The sequence below is a fragment of the Marmota marmota genome, unplaced genomic scaffold (assembly GCF_001458135.2).
Source record: "Marmota marmota marmota unplaced genomic scaffold, marMar, whole genome shotgun sequence".
NCBI lineage: Eukaryota > Metazoa > Chordata > Mammalia > Rodentia > Sciuridae > Marmota > Marmota marmota.
Window position 1 is genome coordinate 79,741,786 of NW_026000026.1, and position 18,553 is coordinate 79,760,338.

General features: G+C 44.8%; 1 protein-coding gene across 9 annotated transcripts in view; it reads left to right on the forward strand.

The window, feature by feature from the left end:
* Ablim3 (actin binding LIM protein family member 3) overlaps positions 1-18,553 on the forward strand; it is a 144,487-nt gene that overhangs the window by 22,568 nt on the left and 103,366 nt on the right. For 2 of the 9 annotated variants that reach the window (XM_015485988.2, XM_048811773.1), the window contains exon 1: positions 13,901-14,047. The exons of 6 other annotated variants lie outside the window; for them this stretch is intronic. In XM_015485988.2, coding sequence (XP_015341474.1) covers positions 14,035-14,047 — 13 coding nt within the window. In that variant the 5' untranslated portion in view covers positions 13,901-14,034. Of the gene's footprint in view, positions 1-13,900; positions 14,048-18,553 lie in introns of those variants that run through there. One more of the 9 variants, XM_048811770.1, reaches the window with a different exon arrangement.

Sequence of the window (18,553 nt, forward strand, 5' to 3'; positions counted from 1 at the left end):
GGGGCCACTGGCCTTGACTTGAACCCTGGTGGCAGCAGCAGGGAAGGTGAGAAGTGTCCCCATGCTGGACGTACCCAGGTCAATTCCACAGGATTGACGGACAAGATGGACCAGACCCAGAAGCATCCAGTTTGATGCTGAATGTTTTGGCCTGAGAACCTGGAAAGATGGAGCTGCCTTTAGCGGATGTGGGAGAGCCTGCAAGAGGCGCTGGCTCTGCTGAGTGGGAGGGTGGGTGTGGATGGGTCGAGGTGGAGTCTATTAGATGTCGAACCGGAAATTTGGAATACACAGTTTGGAGTTCAAAAGAGAGATATGGAGCAAAAATATAAATGCAGGAATTGTTAACAGAAAATATGAGAAGGAAGGCAGCACTTCCAAATAGGGAAAACAAAGAAAGCTTCATGCAGGAGGTGGCATGTAATTTGCATCTTAAAGGAGGGAGTTTTGACAGCAGAAACAAGTGAAAAGAACATTCCAGATGGAGGAATAACTTCTAATACAAGTGCTAAAACAGGAAACTGGAGGCCTGTTTGGGAAAGGCAAATAGATTTGGGAGGAGCTACCGGCTTGGCCTTCAGGGAAAACGGGCAGAAATAGAACTAGAACTTGGGTCCAGTCCTCCAGTTCATTCATGCACTTTTTAATAATAAAAGTACTTTTAAACATTATACCAAATAAAAAAGAGCTTCCCTTATTCCCGACAATGCTCCATAAGAGCTATACCAACATCATCCCTAGTATAAAGATGAGGAGACTAGGATCAGTGATTTGCAGCTCATTCACCAACAGGGTAGAGCACAGGCAGGAAGGGACCTGGGCAGCAATGACCACAGGCCTCTGTCCTCACCTCTCTGCTTTACTGCTCTGCAGGAGGATCCACCAGGCATCTGTGGGGTGTAGCCTGCAGCTGGCAGTAATGAGACTCCTGAGCCACAGACAAGGGGCCAGCTAGGCTTCCTTCTGAGGAACGTGGCACATGCCCACACCAGGGGTCAGCTGAAAAACAGGCAGCAGCAGCTCCAGGAGGGGAGGTGGGACTGCTGACCAGGCAGAGGTCACCCAGCTGCTGGCTCTGACCTCACCAGGAAGAACCAACTGCTCTTTCCAACATATCAGTTCCCCTATTTCTGGCTCCCACAGCAAACCTGTGGGCGAGGGCAGGTAACTGCAGCCTCACCCTGGACAGTCAGCATCAAAAGTGGCCTGAAACAGCAGTGTGCCCACTCCTCTCCTCCAAACCCATTTTGAAGATAATGAGATAAGGTCACCCATAGTGACACTCATTAGTTCAACACTGTTGGGCAACTTTTGTGGCAAAGCCTGTCCATATTAGATTCAGAGCTCAGAACCCCTCAGCCAGAGTGCTTCCACACAACTTGCTAACGCTATTTAGTTCCTGTGCTGAAATTAGGTTCCCTAGTGAGTAGGCTGGGATAGGATCATGTGTGCACTTGAGTGCCAAGTTCATAACACAGCCCAGGACTGACACTCCCGACCACTCCCAGGCAAAGGAATTTGCCTCACTTCAGCTGATCTTCTGGGGAAATATAGGGTTCAGGCATCTAACCAGCAAATGGGCTGGGAAAGAGGGGCCCTTCCAGCCAGTGGACCCACCTCGGGTGTCCCTCCAGGAGGAAGACTCACAGTTGAGCACCAAGACACCTGTACAAGGAGGCTGCCAGCAGCAGTGCTGGAAATAGTGAGAAACGGGAGGAATGGAAGTGCCCACCATGCGGGAGTGTTATTTAGCAGTTCAAAAGAAGTAGGTCACCACTGAGTCAAGGAAAGATCCTCAAACATATTATGCAAAACATAAAGGAACTTGCAGTACAGTACACTGTGTGATTCTGTTTATGTAAACACACACACACACACAGAGCATTGTAGGTATATGGGGATGGTGTGCATGCCTTCCATAAATCTGTGCTGATAAGGGGGACCTAACTGGGAGCAGATCAGGTGACATCCCTGCCCTATCGTAGCTGGGACAGGGCTTGGCAGTGGGATGGAGATAAAGGATAAAGAAAATGCTTCCTTTTATTTTTTTAAGGGATTCTGTTATCCAAAGCTTTTACAACAATAATTTATTTGTGAATGTATCATCATAGGTATGTAAATATGTGAATAAATAATAAAATAGAAGGTTGGTAGAAGAGACAGAAAGTTCTGAGGTGGGGGGAGCTCAGGGAAGGGAGGCTAGCCACCTCCACCTGTGCTGTCACATCACAACAGGCTGCCACCAGTTCCTCATCCCAGCACAGTGTCCTCAGTGTCTAAGAAGAAAGAAGGAAGAAATCTAGTGATGTTCTATTTCCTGCAACAAGTATACTCCAGTGACTGAAGATTCCGTGTCTCTCCCGATCTCCTATCGTTGTGCCCAGAGCACTGTCTCCATTGTCCTCCATGAAAGTCATCACCTACCAACATGTTCTCCACACTGTCCACTCCCTGGACACAAATCTCCATTCAACTCTGGTCCTCTTTAAAGAACCAGCATTTAGAGACAGAGAGTAACACAGGTTACACAGAGGGACACATCTTTCCAAACTGACACTTACCCTGACCTCCATCTGCACAGAAAAATTGACAAGATAAACTATTGGCCATAGGGTAACAAAAATCTTGCCCTCAATTCAATGTATTATTAATACTGTAATAAATTGTATTTTTAGATTTGCAGTCAAAGCTCTTCATCCAAATCCTAGCTCTGTCAGTTTCAAGCTGTATTTCTTGACACAAAAATACTCCTATGTAAAAAAATATACATTATGATTATTACTGAATAGGGATAGTAAAAAAGGCCTATCTCACAGAATAGCTGAGGATTGAACAAGGTATTTACAGTGCTGGGGTTTTGCCACTCTGCAAAGATCTGCACAGGTGTGCATGAAGGCATCCCATTCTGCTGGTCACAGGTGTTGTCTGTGCCTCTGGAACATGCAGGGTGAGGAGGAGGAAGAGGTGCTCAGGTGAGCAGAATGTCAACCATGACAGAGATAAAATCTCAGTTCCAACCAAAAGCCTACCCAGAAATACCTCCAAGTAAAACCAGATCTGCCTGTCCTCACAGATAATCAGACAGATTCCTTTCAGCTGCCTTAGCCCAAGAGCAACCTGGCTGCATTTCTCTCCTCTTGCTCCTCAACTGGTTGGCATTCTCCATGGACTTGGGTTCTGAAAGCTGTTTACTGAATAAACAACAACCAAAAAATGAGGTTATATGCTGAATTCTTTTCATCATTATAATATCTAGCTTCATAGTCTAATGAACCTATTTTAATGATAAGAAAAAAATGCATGTGTCTCTTTCATCTTATTCCTGAGTTTTCTATTGATATATTTACACAGGTGACCTCGAGCAAATCAAACATTTTCCCCTTCAGCCCCTTCTCCTCTTCCTTACATACCGTAGCTTTAGGTCTCCACACCATTCTGGTCTTGCTCCTTTGAAGACTTTGGCTGAGTCCTTCTGCAAGTTGCATGCCCAGAACTGTAGCCAGCAATCCCAGCATGCCGTAGCTAATGCAGAGCTTGAAGAAGATACGTTGCTTTGCTCATTTAACTCGCTGTCCTTCTATTGTGGTCCATATCAGCCACAGTGATCCAGGAGATGGCCCTAGGACCATACTTAGAGAACCATGCATGGACCAGTGCTTCTAAAACTGGCTGCACTTCTGACTCACGTGGACAGATTTATGAAAATACAGATTCCCAGACCTTGCCCTGCCCCATGAATCTCTGGAGTTAGGGTCCCTGAAATTTTTATATAACCTTCCTAGGTGAATCTGATTAGCAGAAGTATTGGTAAACCTTGCCTCAGTGGTTCTTTTCACAGAGATGAGAGACAGTGTAGAATTCAGGGGTCTTCAATACCTGAATTTCCTTTCTTTGCCTTCTGATTCACTGAAATTAATTAAAAGAATTAACCAGCAGAGGGCAGCATGGGCAGGGCAATTGGATTACAGAGAAGATAAATCTGCAGCGATCTTTTTGATTCCTCACAATTACAATGGTCCCAAATACCAACCCACCCTTGCACAAGAAGGTTCCTGTTTCTAGACCTCCTCCAGAGTCATGATTCTTTTCATCCTCGCACCATGCCTGTGAAGAAGGTGTTCTGCCTTCATGTAATGAGGAATATGTTGTCTGAGAGAAGTCAGACAACTTCTCCAAAGCCTGTTCCCAAGAACTGGCAGAGACAGGGCTTCCCACACAATCCAGGAGGGAGCAGACTGAGGAGGAGGTACACAGTAGCTTCATCAGGTAAAACCTATTAGAAAGCTTGAGCCAGAAACACACACAGCACCACACAGCCCTCGCTCCCAAACCTCACCCCGGCCTTCAGCAGCTCTGCTGAATAAGAAATTCCAGATGCTTCTAATCTACAGAACCACATTTTTTCTAGAGGTCATGCAAACAAGTAAGACAAACTTATCATCTATGTGCATGCACAGTCAACCAAAGTGAGAGAGAGAGCTACTTAAATGTCACAGGCTAGTTCTTCTCAGTGCTTGAGGTACATTTTGATAATGCAGACTATGTCTCCAACCTTCAACTGCGAACAAGCTACCTGGGAGTCTTGTTAATATGCGACTCTTATTCTGCAGAATTGAGGCAGGGCCTGAGTTTCTAAAATTTCTAGCAAGCTCCCCAGTGACATTCCTGGCTGCTGGTCCATGGATCACACTTCGAGTAATAAGGTCAAACCCTCTAGCCTCTGCCATTCCTCTCCATGTCTGGGGGCCCCAAGTTAGCACAAGATGGAGCAATGCAGCTGCAGACCCCTTAGTTCCTTGCCTTTTATCCTATGAGCACTTCTCCCCACTGAGGGGGACTCCAGTGGTTAAAAGTACATGGTAGTCACACCATGGACCTTAAATCAAGCTCAGCACTTACCCTCATCCTCACTTGAAGAGCCTGTGATCATTCCATAGCTCCAGGCTTCTAAGTGCTTTCAAGAATTATATTAATTAATGAGATTTTATTATGATCCCAATATGATGTGAGTACTATGTATACAACATCTTCATTAGTTTAAAGCAGAGATTATTTTCTGTTAGTTTTATACTGTTCTCATTTTCTTCACTGTATTCCAAGGTTTCTTAACCAGAGAAGATTTTGTATTCCTAGGGACATTGGCAATATTTGGAGATTTTTTTGGTTGTCATGCCTAAAGCTAGGGGTGTTCTATCCCTAACTACTGGTGAGTAGAGAAGCTAGAGATGTTGCAAACATCCCATAATAGACAGGCCTGCACCCCAACAAAGAATTACTCTGCTCAAAACGTCAATGGTGTCCCTATGGAGAAATCCTGCTGTATACTATCCAACTCATATTCATCAATATCTTTGGCAACTTACTGAATAATTTTCAAAAACAAAACACAAACATTATAGGTAGCCATTCCAAATAGAAACTAAGCTTGGCATGCTGGCACACCCCTGTAATCCCAAGGACTCAGGAGGCTGAGGCAGGAAGATAGTGAGTTCAAGGCAAATCTGGGCATCTTGGTGAGACACCCTGCCGCAGTCTGGCTGGGCACAATTCAGGAGCCACTTGTCAAAAGAAACGAACTTTATTTTTAGAACACACACACCACACCACACAGCTCCTCAGGAAAAACCTTCAGAGCCCAACTGCCACCACCGGCTTCCCACAAGCCTCTCCACCTCCCCCACTCCTCCTGCTCTTGAGGCTGATTGGCTGGGTCCCTTGGGCAGAGCCAAAAAAAAGTCCCCCAATGAGCAGCTCCATGGTCTGAAAGGGCAGAGAAACAGCCCAATGAGCATCACCGCAGAGGAGCCAATCAGTTGGCAGCTAGAAGTTTGCTGGGCCGCTGTGAGCCAATCATCAGTTGGCAGCTGGAAGTTTGCTGGCAGCTGGAAGTTTGCTGGCAGTTGGAAGTTTGCTGGGGCCCCTTCGACTGTGGCTCTCAACAACACCCCCCATCTCAAAATAAAAAATAGAAAGGGCTGAGGATGTAGCTCAGTATAGAGGGCCCCTGGGTTCAATCCCTATACCATAAATAGATAAACCAACCAACAAACAAGATGGAAACTTAGAGATCTTGTTTTTCATGGGGCTGGTAAAGTTTGGTGGCCGAGGGGACCAGTGACTGGGTTTGAGTTCCAATTTGGCCACCAACAAGCTGGATGAAATTAGAAATATTACTTAAAATCTCTTAGCTTTAATTCCCTCAAACATCAAATTACTATAAGTCCCAGGGCAGTAATGGTCTCTGTTTGGGGCAGCAAAACACATAAATTCTCTGGACACATAGTAAGTGCTTGTATATTCATCAAAGAGATGAGGGTGCTTGATTTACAACATAATTATTTTTCAATAAAGCGGCTAAATGCTGCTTTTTAAATATCAATTGGAGTCTTGAATGCTGGAGATCACTATGACTAGCTGGGTCCTCCCCTGGCAGCACAAGTGCTCCAGGATATGCATGGCATCCTGTACTTACAGGTACTGGTATGTATATGGTAAAGGAAAGATTGAGTTCTTGCCATCATTGAGCCTGGATTCCAATCTTGGCTCTGCCATTACACCAGCTGAGACATTTGATTGACCCTCTCCAAGCCTCAGTTTCTTCATTTGAGAAACAGGAGTCATAATTCCAATCTCATGGGGCTCTTGGAAGAAACAAATGAGATAATGTATGCAAAGCCCATCACACAGTACCTAGTGCACAGCATGCTCTCAGTAAAAGGAGACTTTATCATGCTCCTGGCCTCCAGCCCCAAGTTAGCACCTGATCAGTTACCTCTCTAAAGAGAGCTGAAGACAAATCCTGAAATCAGAACCTGGCCCCAGAGACCAAGCTGACCCAGCTCTTTCCTGCTGAGTGGAAAGTCAGGAGTTGAACCCTCTTAATTTCTGCTCCACGTGCAAGAACAAGGGGTTCGGGGGTCAATATTCCATGCTCTTCTGCATGCCCATGTAGTGGGAATCAAAATGCAGCCCTAATGACTGGATCCCAGCATTTTTGTTCTGCTACAAGGCCAAAAGTCACTAATAAAGGTGTCAAAGCTGAAAATGTTTTGGAGAGCCAAGAAGAGAATAAAGAAAACCACAGCCTTTGATGCAATAATAAATTTTGCATAAAGGGCTCCATGTTACAGTGCACCAGAGACCATACTGCCACACACTCCACACTCCATTTTTTATAAGAAAGAGGAAAATGGAAAAAATCCAAATGGATATTAGGGCAGTATTCAAGAAAGTAAGTTCACGTATATATCTTGATTGGAGAACATGGACCCAAACCATTTATACTTGATAACATAGTAAAATCTTGGAGATGAAAAGAAGCATCTAGTTCAATCCCTTCATCTTCCAGACGAACAAAGAGATGCATCTGGGAATTAAGTAGCAGGTCCCATCCCTTCATCCCATAGTGGCCAGCTTGGGAAAAGGAGCTACAGATTGTCCCTTCGACTAATCCTGCCTGACTCAGAGATTACACTATTGGCCTTTAGGGGCTTCGAGCTCCTCTCAAGTGCTCTTCTCACTTTTGAAGTTCATTTATTTATTCAAGGACTAGTTACCAAGGACTAGTTACTAGTTACTGCATGCCAGATGCCATTCTTGATACTTGGGCTACAGAGGAGGACAGAATAGGTGCCTGTTCTTTTTGCACTTACATTCAAGTATGCATCGTGGTCAAATAAAGCGCAAAATAAATAATACAGTATAGCTTCAGATAGTGATCCGTGCTGTCAGGGACACAGAATAGTGCACTGTGACAGAGAGGGATGGATGAGAGAAGGACGACTTACAAGGCCTCTCCAGGAGACAGCATTCACCAGATATGAGACTGGATGAAAATGAAGGAGCCAGTCACATGGAATTCAGAGGGAGGAGGATTCCGGTCCGAAGGAACAGCAGCTGTGGGAGGCAGTGTGAATAGAAAGGAAGCCGGTGGCTGGATGAGGGTATGCAAGGGAGAGATGCTGGGGGAGAGGTCAGGGCAGGGGCAGAGGCAGGGTGCTGGGTCTGCTGGGTCTTGCCCCAGGTCCCCCTGGCCTGGAAGATGGAAAGGGGGCTGGGATTCAGACGAGAGGCTCAGGCTCACAGTTTCTATGGTTTGGTCAGCTGCACTTTGCAGACCCTTCCATTGTGGAGACATTATGAGGAGTGGCCAGGTCAGTTAGGGAGGTAACACACTGGCCCCCGGACATGCTGTGCTGACACTCAGGGCCTGGTAAGGAACATGCCTCCAAAGGCCAAGGGAGCCTCCAGGAACAGAGTGGCCAAACAGCTCTGAGATGAAGAGTGGTCCCTCCCTTCCCTTTAGTCACCGTGACTCACTGTCATGAATCAGCCTTGCCAGCCCGGAGGCAGGGCTCAATGGAGTCTAAGGCTAATTTTGTAATCATTATTATTAATTTTTAATCACATGAGAACTCATGAATACATTTTCTTTGTTGGAAAGAAAATATAGTCCCTACAGCTAATGTCCCCTTATATTCCTCTCCTCTGATTCTGGTCATCTTGCCAGTCTCCCACCTCTCTGCCACCCAGAAATAAATACTATTATAAGCTTGGTGAATATCTTTTTAGATCATTTCCTATGCCTTAGAACACATACACATGCACTCATAAAAAAGACAGCGTGATTTCTGTGGGTTGGTTTTAATACATTGTAGCATACTGTACTGGTTCTAGAACTTGGTGTTTGCCCTCACCAGGTCCTGAGTGGCTCTCCAGGTTATTGTATAAATGCCCACCTCATTTTTTCTAATTGCTATGTGATATTCCTTGGTATGACAGGCCACAGTTTATCTCCATATGAACTGTAATTTAGACTATTTCCAATTCTTTGTATATTACAAAAATGCCACAATGAAATTTCCTCTTTGTACACTTTTGTGAGTGTTGGTCCATCTTGTAGGTGGAGGACTTGACTCTGAGATGCAGTTCCCAAAAGAAAACTGAACTACCTGTGAAATTTCAAAGCCCCTAGTGGTTGATTAACCCAGAAGACCTGTCCTTATCTTTACTTCCCTCGTGTACTCACTGTGTGACTTGCCTCAATTCTGGTTCCTTGGGGACTCTGAACGAAGAAGATGGTCATTTGGAGGAACTTTAAGAACTCATACAGCTCTTGCATACAACAACTCTGTAACTCCAAGGGTCAAACCTGTGTGGTTGTCTCACAAGCAGGGATTTGATTTCCCTTTCAGAGGTTACTGGGCAATTTGTGGGAAGGCATTGCTTTGTATTGCAGTGTGGCAAGATCACAATGTGCCACTTCAACCAAAAGAATGCACTTTAAGGGTGTTCCTGGGGAAATGACTAGCACATACATAGACACTAACTTCTGCTCACTGTTTCCATGCCCTTTCTTGACATTAGGAGATATGCTGTCACCTTTTGCAAATCCTGTGAAAGTTTCTTCACCACATACTATACTAAGATTGTATAACAGGATCCTCCCAGCCCAGTGGAACCACCTTGATCCTGGGCCCACTAATCCTAAGAGTGTGGTTTTCCATGACCATCTGCACACACTCAGCTCTTTCACATGGAGACATTAAGACACACCACTGGCATCAGGTCCTATCTCAACCTCCAGCCCATGGATCTCTTTTGTTCCTTAGTTCTATGCCCGCTCCTTCCCCCTCAACGTCACACCAACACTGAGAATGACTCCTCTTCTTCTCCTTCAGCCTCAACTAGAATGTCACCTGCTTAGGGAGATGCTCCCTCTTGGTGTCCACTCTGCCCCCTCTCCACTTATTTCACGGATGGTAATCATAAGACTGTGTGCTCATCAATGTGCTATCTCCTCCCCAGGGCTTCTGCAGCACAGTGCTGGGCATAAAAGAGATGCTATGGATAAAGATAAGAATGAATGAACTTCAAAAATTGAAGAAATAAATACCTCAGTTCTTCCTCAAATGTCGGCCAACATCTCTTCCATCTTGTACAAGTAATTTTGTTAAACCTACATAACCGAGAAATTCACCTTGGTCCAAGGGCTTGGTAATTAGAAGTGCATCCATCTGGGTACACAGTAGAGAAACACAGGCGTCCTTGGTATTGGCAAGGGATTGGTTCCAGAACCCCTTCAGATACCAAAATCCATAGATGTTTCAGTCCCTCATTTAAAATAGCATAGTATTTACAAATAACCTGTGCATATCTTCTCATATTTAAGTCATCTCTAATTTATAATTACCTAATACAATGTAAATGCTACAAAATTATTGTTAACGCTGAATCACTAAATTGTTTAGGAAATAATAACTTTAAAAAAGGGCAATATGTGTTCAGTGCAGAAGCGATTTTTTTTTCAAATATTTTTGATCTGTGATTGACTGAATCTGCAGATATGGGACCTTGAAGTAAAAAGGCACCAATTGCAGGGCTGGGGTTGTAGCTCAGTGGTTGAACGCTTGCCTTGCATCTGTGAGGCACTGGGCTCCATCCTCAGCACCACATACAAAAATAAATTAAATAATTAATAAAGATTTTTTTTTAAAAAAAAGCACCAATTGCATATGTACATATGGTATCTGATTGGGATCTCCTATGTGGGGGAAATGACCTAATTATTTCATACAATATTAAGTGTAGTCTACATATATGTATCATGTTTTATATAATACATACTCCACCTATATAAATTACCATAAACAATACCCTTTATATATTTTTCTACAATTTTATTAAAACATGTGCCATGATTACCATATCATATGTAGATCTACCCCATGTTAATAACAAATATATGTCCTTTTCAAAATTAAAAGTACTCACTCTTGCTGAGGTACACCTGCAGCATAGGGATGGCTCGTAGAAGCCATCAGACCACAAGCACTCCTCCCCCACTCCCGCCCTTTAGAGACCAGAGGACTCTGCATAGTGATGAGGATGAGGGAGTGCTTGCTCATCAACAGGTGCAGTGCCAGCGTGGGCTGCGGAGGGACAGGCTGATGTGGCTGAGAGGAGTGGAGGATGCAGCAGGAGGGGAGGAACAGAAAGACAAGTGGAGAGAAGGCAGGAGCCCATGGCTGCATTAGTCAACGACTGCAGTGAGGGGCACAGAAAGTGAGAAGGGCTGCAGATGACGAAGGTAGGGACAGGAAGTCAGGAGAGACAGAGCCTTGGTGGAGAAGCATAGTGGGCAGCCCAGTAGCATCCTGGAAGGGCAAGGTCATGGTCAGAAGGGAAGCTGGCCCCAGGAAGCTTCCTCTTTCCCCTCAAAAAGGGTAGTAAACTTATCCTCCAATGGTTTTGCCACATGGCTTTCCAACAAACGGGAGCATTTGTATGTTTCCAAGTGGGACTTGTTTATCTCCATCTGGAGTCTCAAAATTCAAAACAGACTTCCAAACAAAGGGACCCTCTGCTCCACAGTTCTCAGTCCTGTGCTCTGGCAAGGAGGGAGGCAAGGTCCTCGGCTCCCCTGATGATTTTCACAGCCAGGGCTACAGAAAGCCCCACCCCCAGCTTCCTCCTGCGTCTTTCCCCTCCAATTGTCTTGAACATCCTCAGGGGGATAGCTTCCTAAGTTTCTTTTAACCCTTTTCTCCCTATCCTTATAACTGTGCAAGGAAAATGAGAATGTTTCCCCCATGAAAGCTACTGAGCCTCATAGGGTTGTCCAAGATCCAAAGTTCTTTCCTAAAAATCCATCAGCATGCAGTTGGATGTGTTCTTAAAAAGAACCTACTACAGAAGAACTGGCCAGTTAAGCTCCCTGTAGTTGGAAAATTCTGAAGGCACATTTTCATGGGCACCACTCTATTTCTACCCACCATTGTCACTGAGGGTAGGTATAAGTAGTGAAGGACAGTCCTAATAGCAGACATCAAGACTTCATTTGGCATGTAACACACTATGCATTTTAATACACAAAACACCCAAAAGGTAGATGCTCTCATTATAACCAATTTACAGATGGAGAATAAAAGATAGAAGCTGAGGTTGGTCCTCCAGGAGGGTAGAAACCTTGTCTGTTCTGTTCATCACTGTATTCCCAGCAGCCAGCACAGGCTTGAAACTAAGTAAGCATTCAATATGCAGTGATTTGTTATACAAAATTACATATAAGAGGAAGTGAGGGGAAAGGGAAAAAAACAAGGGGGAGAAATGAATTACAGTAGAGCGGGTAGAGAGAGAAGATGGGAGGGGAGGGGAGGGGAGGGGGGATAGAAGAGGATAGGAAAGGCAACAGAATACATCAGACACTAGTATGGCAATATGTAAAACAGTGGATGTGTAACCGATGTGATTCTGCAATCTGTATACGGGGTAAAAATGGGAGTTCATAACCCACTTGAATCAAATGTATGAAATATGATATATCAAGAGCTTTGTAATGTTTTGAACAACCAATAATAAAAATTTAAAAAAAAATATGCAGTGGTTGAATGAATAGATGAAGGAATACCATTCTTTATTCGACTGTCTGTAATCTGACATTTTTTTTTAACACAGAATCTTTGGGCAGTAAGTAAATACATTCATGAAATAGCTCTATTAACTCGAACTTTCTTGGTGGGGGGAATATATTGAATAAGGAATAAATCTCAATATGACTATGTAGGTAATCTTTAAAGATATCTTTTGGAATAATTTAAATATTTATTAATCACTTATTGTTTTAAAAGCTATTTTAGGTCTCTTCATCTCAATAGCAAAAATCTGTTTGTGAATCCACAGGAATAGCTGTTTAAAAGACTAAGCAAGGGAGTCCATAGCCTAGAAATCTTCATTCTTTCTGGTATCTCAGGGCTTGTTATATATATGAAAGCCTGAAAATGACTGTGAAGAGGTTAGAGCTATTTTTGCTTCCACCCCACTGGAAAAAAAAACAAAATCTTAAAAGCTATCAAAATGTGTTCCAAATCCACTGACCTTCAATTTACATAAAGATTCTTTAATTGCTATCATGCTTTGGGGTCATGAGCCATATTAATATTTTCCACTTTGTGTAAGTTAGAAATACTGGACTTAATCTAAAAAGTGTTCTTTCTCTAGTTTTAAGAGTGTGGCTACTTTACCTTCCCTGATAAGCCAGACTCTAGTGCACTGAGTCACTCTTACACAGAACTGAGCTAAAATTGAGATCTGGTCCAGGTCTGCCAAAAAATGCTGAGTGTCATAGATCAGATAACTCAGCTTCTCTGGCCCACTGTTTCCTTGTCTAATAGTTGAGGGTATGAGTGTTCATAGTTGTTTCTTTCTTTTTTTTTTTTTTTAATTCTGCCTGTGTTCTTCATTAATGTCATCATTTCTATGGACAGGGATTTTCCCGATCTTGTTTTTCAACACTCGAAAGTCACACTTCATTTATCATGAATTACTTTCAGAAGGTGGAGGTTTTAGTAGGAACAGGAATGTAAAGAACCCCACCCTATTTTGGTCAATTGCGACTAAAAATATTCAAAAAATAAATCTCTATGATACACGCCTATTAGAACTAATTACCAAAATAACAATAATAATAATTTGGGGTAAGAACTAGTTGACCATACAAAAACTAGGGTGGATCCGTGAGTTTAGTCATGAGGTCACATACTACTGCTTTCCTCAAACGGGGAAATGCCTGGGTGGAGGTGCCCAGTCTACCTTAGAGCTGTGTAGTATGAAAGTCTAAAAAGATCTGTTGATACCTACTGTTCTAGGTAGTTGGGGGTAGGAGGTTAACCCTGCTGGCAAGACCATTCCTTCATGGAACTAATGTTCTAGTAAGAAAGAGATGAATCAGTGCTAAGAAGGGGCACGAAGAGAAAGGGTGGAAAGTGGGGACATAGGTACAAGGCTATGGGAATCCTCGATACCTCACGCACCGGTCCAGCCGCCTTCTTCAGGGGAGGAAGACCAGGCCCACACAGCAGTGACAAGCTCTGGTGACTAGACTGCACCCAGCTTCTCAGCACCAGGGCTGGAGNCAGAGCTGGCCCTGGACTGCCTTTTCACCCCCAGGTGATGAGTGAGGTCGAGAGAACGGAAGATTTAAAAAGCAACCGGGGCCTCCGTATTGAATGAAAGACCCAGTGCAAAGGCATCACCATGAACACGAGCAGTAAGTGGATCCTCCTCTCCTTTGCCATGGGAACAGGGGTGGGGGCGGGAGGTGCAGGAGCCTGCGCGGGGCTGCCTGGAAGGAAGAAGGAAGCCTGGCATCTGCGTGGACATCTGACCTCGGACTCCTTTGGGTGCTTTCTGAGCCCTCTGACTGAGGAATGGTTTTGGGGTCTGGCTTTTCGTGATGATTTTGCTAATGTTTAGTCAGCGGCGCCAGTTGCCTCTGTCGGAAAGGCTGCTGCTGTCTCCTTCTAGCAATGCCTGGGAAGGCCTAGGCAGCAGTATGTGGCCATTGTCTGATGTGGGGGCTCCAAGAGACCTCTCTGCACACATCTGGAAAGCCGTGGAGCTCTTATCCATGATCTGCCGAGAGCAGGGAAGCTGGCTTGAGGATGGGTGGGCATGGACAGGCAATGGGATAGAAAAGAACAATTTGATAAACAAATCTTCATGAAGCCACCTTTGAGTCTGGAGGCTGTGAAAGATCCAGTTCCTATGTCCCTCAACCTGGTGAGGCCAGGGCTGGTTTCTCTACCTACCACAAGCTTGTTGGCCACCCTGAGAAACCCAGAAAGGACAAGCCCTTGGGGCCATATTTCTAACATGCCAGAGGCCATAAGTCTTACAGAACCAGAACCAGACATTTTGCTTCTGGCTTGGGCCTCTGCTACAGAGAAATGCATTCAGCAAGACAAGGAGGCAATCTCTGTCTTCAGTATAGTCCCCTGACTATGAGCACAAATTGGTACCTTGGGAGGGCACAAATGGGTTCAAGTCTCACTCTCCTGGCCCTGTTGTGAGCTTGGCTTGTCTAGGTCACTCCAGCATCAGTTGGAGGGTGTTGATCCAGAGGACCCCTACCAACATTCACTTCCCTGGATCTCTGACTTTGTTATTAGTCCCAACTCTGCATTTCAGATTGTTCATCTGTAACATCATAGAGGTTGTTAGAGACGCGTCTAATCTAAAAATCTACTTTTTTTTTTTCTGAAATAGCTAGAACTGAAGCAGGGCCAAGAAAAATCAGTACCTTACTGAGACCTTACTCAGCCCAAACCCACTATTTCCTCACCCTCCCTCCATTTCAAGGCCGTTGGCATAGACAAGAGGAAAACAAAACAAAAGCCACTGAGATGGAAATGAAATATATTTATTTACTATGTGTTTGTGTGACTCATCTCTGCTGTCTTCCTTTGTGTATTGCATATCTATGCTAAGAAAGAGAGTGAGCCTGGACTCCCTCTGCATTTTACAGCCCAAAATTTTGCCTCTTGATTTCGACTGTCTAGAAGGATGGCCTCCTACCAAGCTCAGGAAAGGAGCAAAACCCTGTAAACCCATTCACACATGTTTGCATCTGTGTGCTTGCAGGCAAATAAAGATGTGAATTACTGTCAGTTTTTGCTATCTCTAGGGGTGAAAAAAAGAAAAAAAAATGTATTTATGGAAGTCTTTTTCCACTAAATGATAAAAGAGAAAAACAGCTCTTCTATTTTTCACAGAACTAAGGAGGGCAATAAGCGACTGATTCTGCACTTTTCAAAAAGAAACTCTTGGTAGCAACTCTGAGTATTCCTGTAAGAAGGAAGTAGAGATTTTCCTTTTATTTTTTATTATTTTATAACAATCAAGAGAGTTGAATACTGCAGAAGATGAGGACTGGCAAAAATGCCATTCCAGCTTCACCTACTTCCTCTAAGCAGGGAGAGTGTTTATTCTGCAGGAGTGGGAGAAAATAAACAACAATGGCCCAGGTAGCCTCAGGAGTCCCTGAGTTCCCCATGAGAGGAAATGCTTCTGTGAGTGGTTACCTGGGGGGACACTGTGGGGGAGTCTCAGGTTCAGGGCTTTGCCACTGGACTCAATCATTATTGAGGTTCCTCCCAACTCTGAGAGTCTGCAAATGGAGAGACTAGAAATCAGACCTCACAGGAAGGACAAGGCCATGAGGTCACTGGGACAGAGCGTTGACAGGAGGTCCTTAGCAGACCTGATGTAAGCAAAATGCTCCCCTTTGAGAAGTGAGATTTCTTCTGATTCTCACACCAGAAATTGTCCCTAATAGAAACTCCTACTTAGTTTCTGTCTTCCACTTCCAGTCATGGGGACCTTGCTCCTCCCCCCCCCCCCCCCCAGCTATGGCCAGGCACTTTCCTGCTGCCTTTCAACCAAATTCTCCCACCAGAGCCGGGGCATGGTATTATTATTCCCCTTGAGTAGGTGACTTCGTAGCTAGTATGTGGTAACTTCAAGTCATACTGTTAACTGTTGGCTTGTGAAAGGTGTTGGGAAGTGTAATGTTTAATAGTGGGTACAATCCCTAATCAGTGGTTCAAATGCCAACACTCAAGAGCAGATGAATCTCGAGCTTGTTTCTAAATTCCTAATCACTTCATCTGGAGAAGAGCAAGGGTTGTAGTCTTTGGGCAACTATAAGAGTTGATAGGGCTCAGGCCCTGGAATCAGGGTGTCCTGAGTTCTGTTCTTTTTCTTAGCTGTGTGGTTTTCAGCAGAGTTGTCTCACCTGCAAAAATTAGAAGGGAATGGAGACTAAATGTTCATGTTTCATGTAAAATACCAAGAGGGGGACCTTCGCTGTGGACATGTCCACAACGGGATGGTCAGGCCACCACAGTTACTCTGGTGATCACTGGGGCCATTAGTCACTGTTGACTTTAGGACATTAGCAAGGAGGCCAGTCAACCTTGAAGATCTCACACCTTCACTATGAATTGAGAAGCATACCCGGAGTGTAATTTTTGAGGATTGAATAGGATTATAAGGAGGAAATGCTTTGTGAAAATGTGTAAACTGTTGTTCTTAGTAAGAAAACCATTTCTCAGTGACAGGAATAGGAACAGGCTCAGTCAGTGACTCCCCAGTGTGAATTTTTAGAATCCTTTCTTCTGAATTCACACTGAGCATCAGTAGGCTAAACAGCAGGCACTTGGGAGACAGGGGTTAACTTGGGGTGGATAGAACAGGGTGGCAGACAGACCTGTTCTGGCCCTCAGAGCCAATGAGGGAGGGGGAAGGAGGGAGACTCAAAAGGCAGGAGCAGGCCACCAAGCTTCAGGAAGCCCGAGCTCCTACCGAGGTCTCCACTTCCTTGGGTGAAGGACTCCAGAGGAGGGCAAGGTAAGCAGGTCAGGGGTGGCACTTTGACTTCTTGGGGTACCTCCATCATCTGGCCCTTCTTTCCTCTTCCATGCTCCCAACCGAATTCCAAGACCTGTCATCTGTCTCCTGACCTCCTGGGGCAGCCCATAACTGGTCTCCCATCACCCACTCCAGCACCTCCTGTCCTCCCCGTCCACTCTCTGCAGTACTCTCTGTGGGGTCCACAGCCTGTCCTTTCTTAACAGCCCCGCCTCTTCCACGTAGCACCATTCTCCCCGCACCTGTTCCAATTGCCTCTTTCCATTCCCTCTAAAGCCTTGCTCCTGCCCACTCTTCTTGGGAAGTCCCCTCCTCACACAGCACCAGCCCAGCTCCTCACCCCCCAGAGCTGCAGAAGTCCTCCCCAGCCTCCCAGTCCAGCTAAACACCCCCTCAGGTATGCCCACAGTACATCTTGCCCTTTCCTTCAGAGCCTGGTCTCTGTCATTACACACTCATCCATGTGGTGAATGCATTGAAGCCCATCTCCCTAAACAGTCAACTCTACAAAAGCTTTGGCTTGTAGCTGTGGTCTGCAGCCCCCAGCCATGATGCATCCTGGGATGTTTCTTTATGCCAGTTTGTACATCAGCCATTTTCATGAACCCAGACCACTCCCTCTCACCCAGTTCAGATCCACAGGGGCACCATCCATCAAATGTACAAGTTCTCAGGCAACCATCAATCTTTCGTTATTCCCTCTTGTCTCTCCCATTCCTAGGTTGACACCAGGAGTTCCAAAACCAAGGGAGCCTAGGTAAACCCCAGTGAGCCAAAAGCCCTGATCTGTGTCCTATAAAATGTTATGCTCCTCACCCACAATTCCCAGAGCACCTGAATGCTATGGCTTTCCTATGTACAAAGCCCAGGGCTGTTCATCCTCAGGATTGGGTAAGCATCGTGTGTACCATGGACAATGGTACCATCCATCCTCCCTGGTTTCATAGGCTTTCTCCTGCCTCTGAACCTTTCAATGCCTCTGGCTCTTTCTTCACTGTGGATTGGCATGCTGTTAAATTACTTTTCTTGCAACAGACTTTGCTTTAAGAGGGTATTCAAGGACCACGTAACCCCACAAAGGTTTCACAGGACACTAAGAACCTGAGCTTTGTCATATAGATTCCTGAGTTCAAATTCAGGATCTATGATGTATTCTGTGCTCTTGGACAGAACAGATTATTTCTCTGAGCCTGAATTTTATCCTGTATAAAAATGTGAGCGATAAAATGCCAACATGCAAGGTTCTTGTGAGGATCAAGTGGAATACCATGGGTCTCAAGCAAGTGGAGTTGAATCCAAGGTTGAGTTGACATTGAGTCAAGCAAAGTTCTGAAATGACAGTATC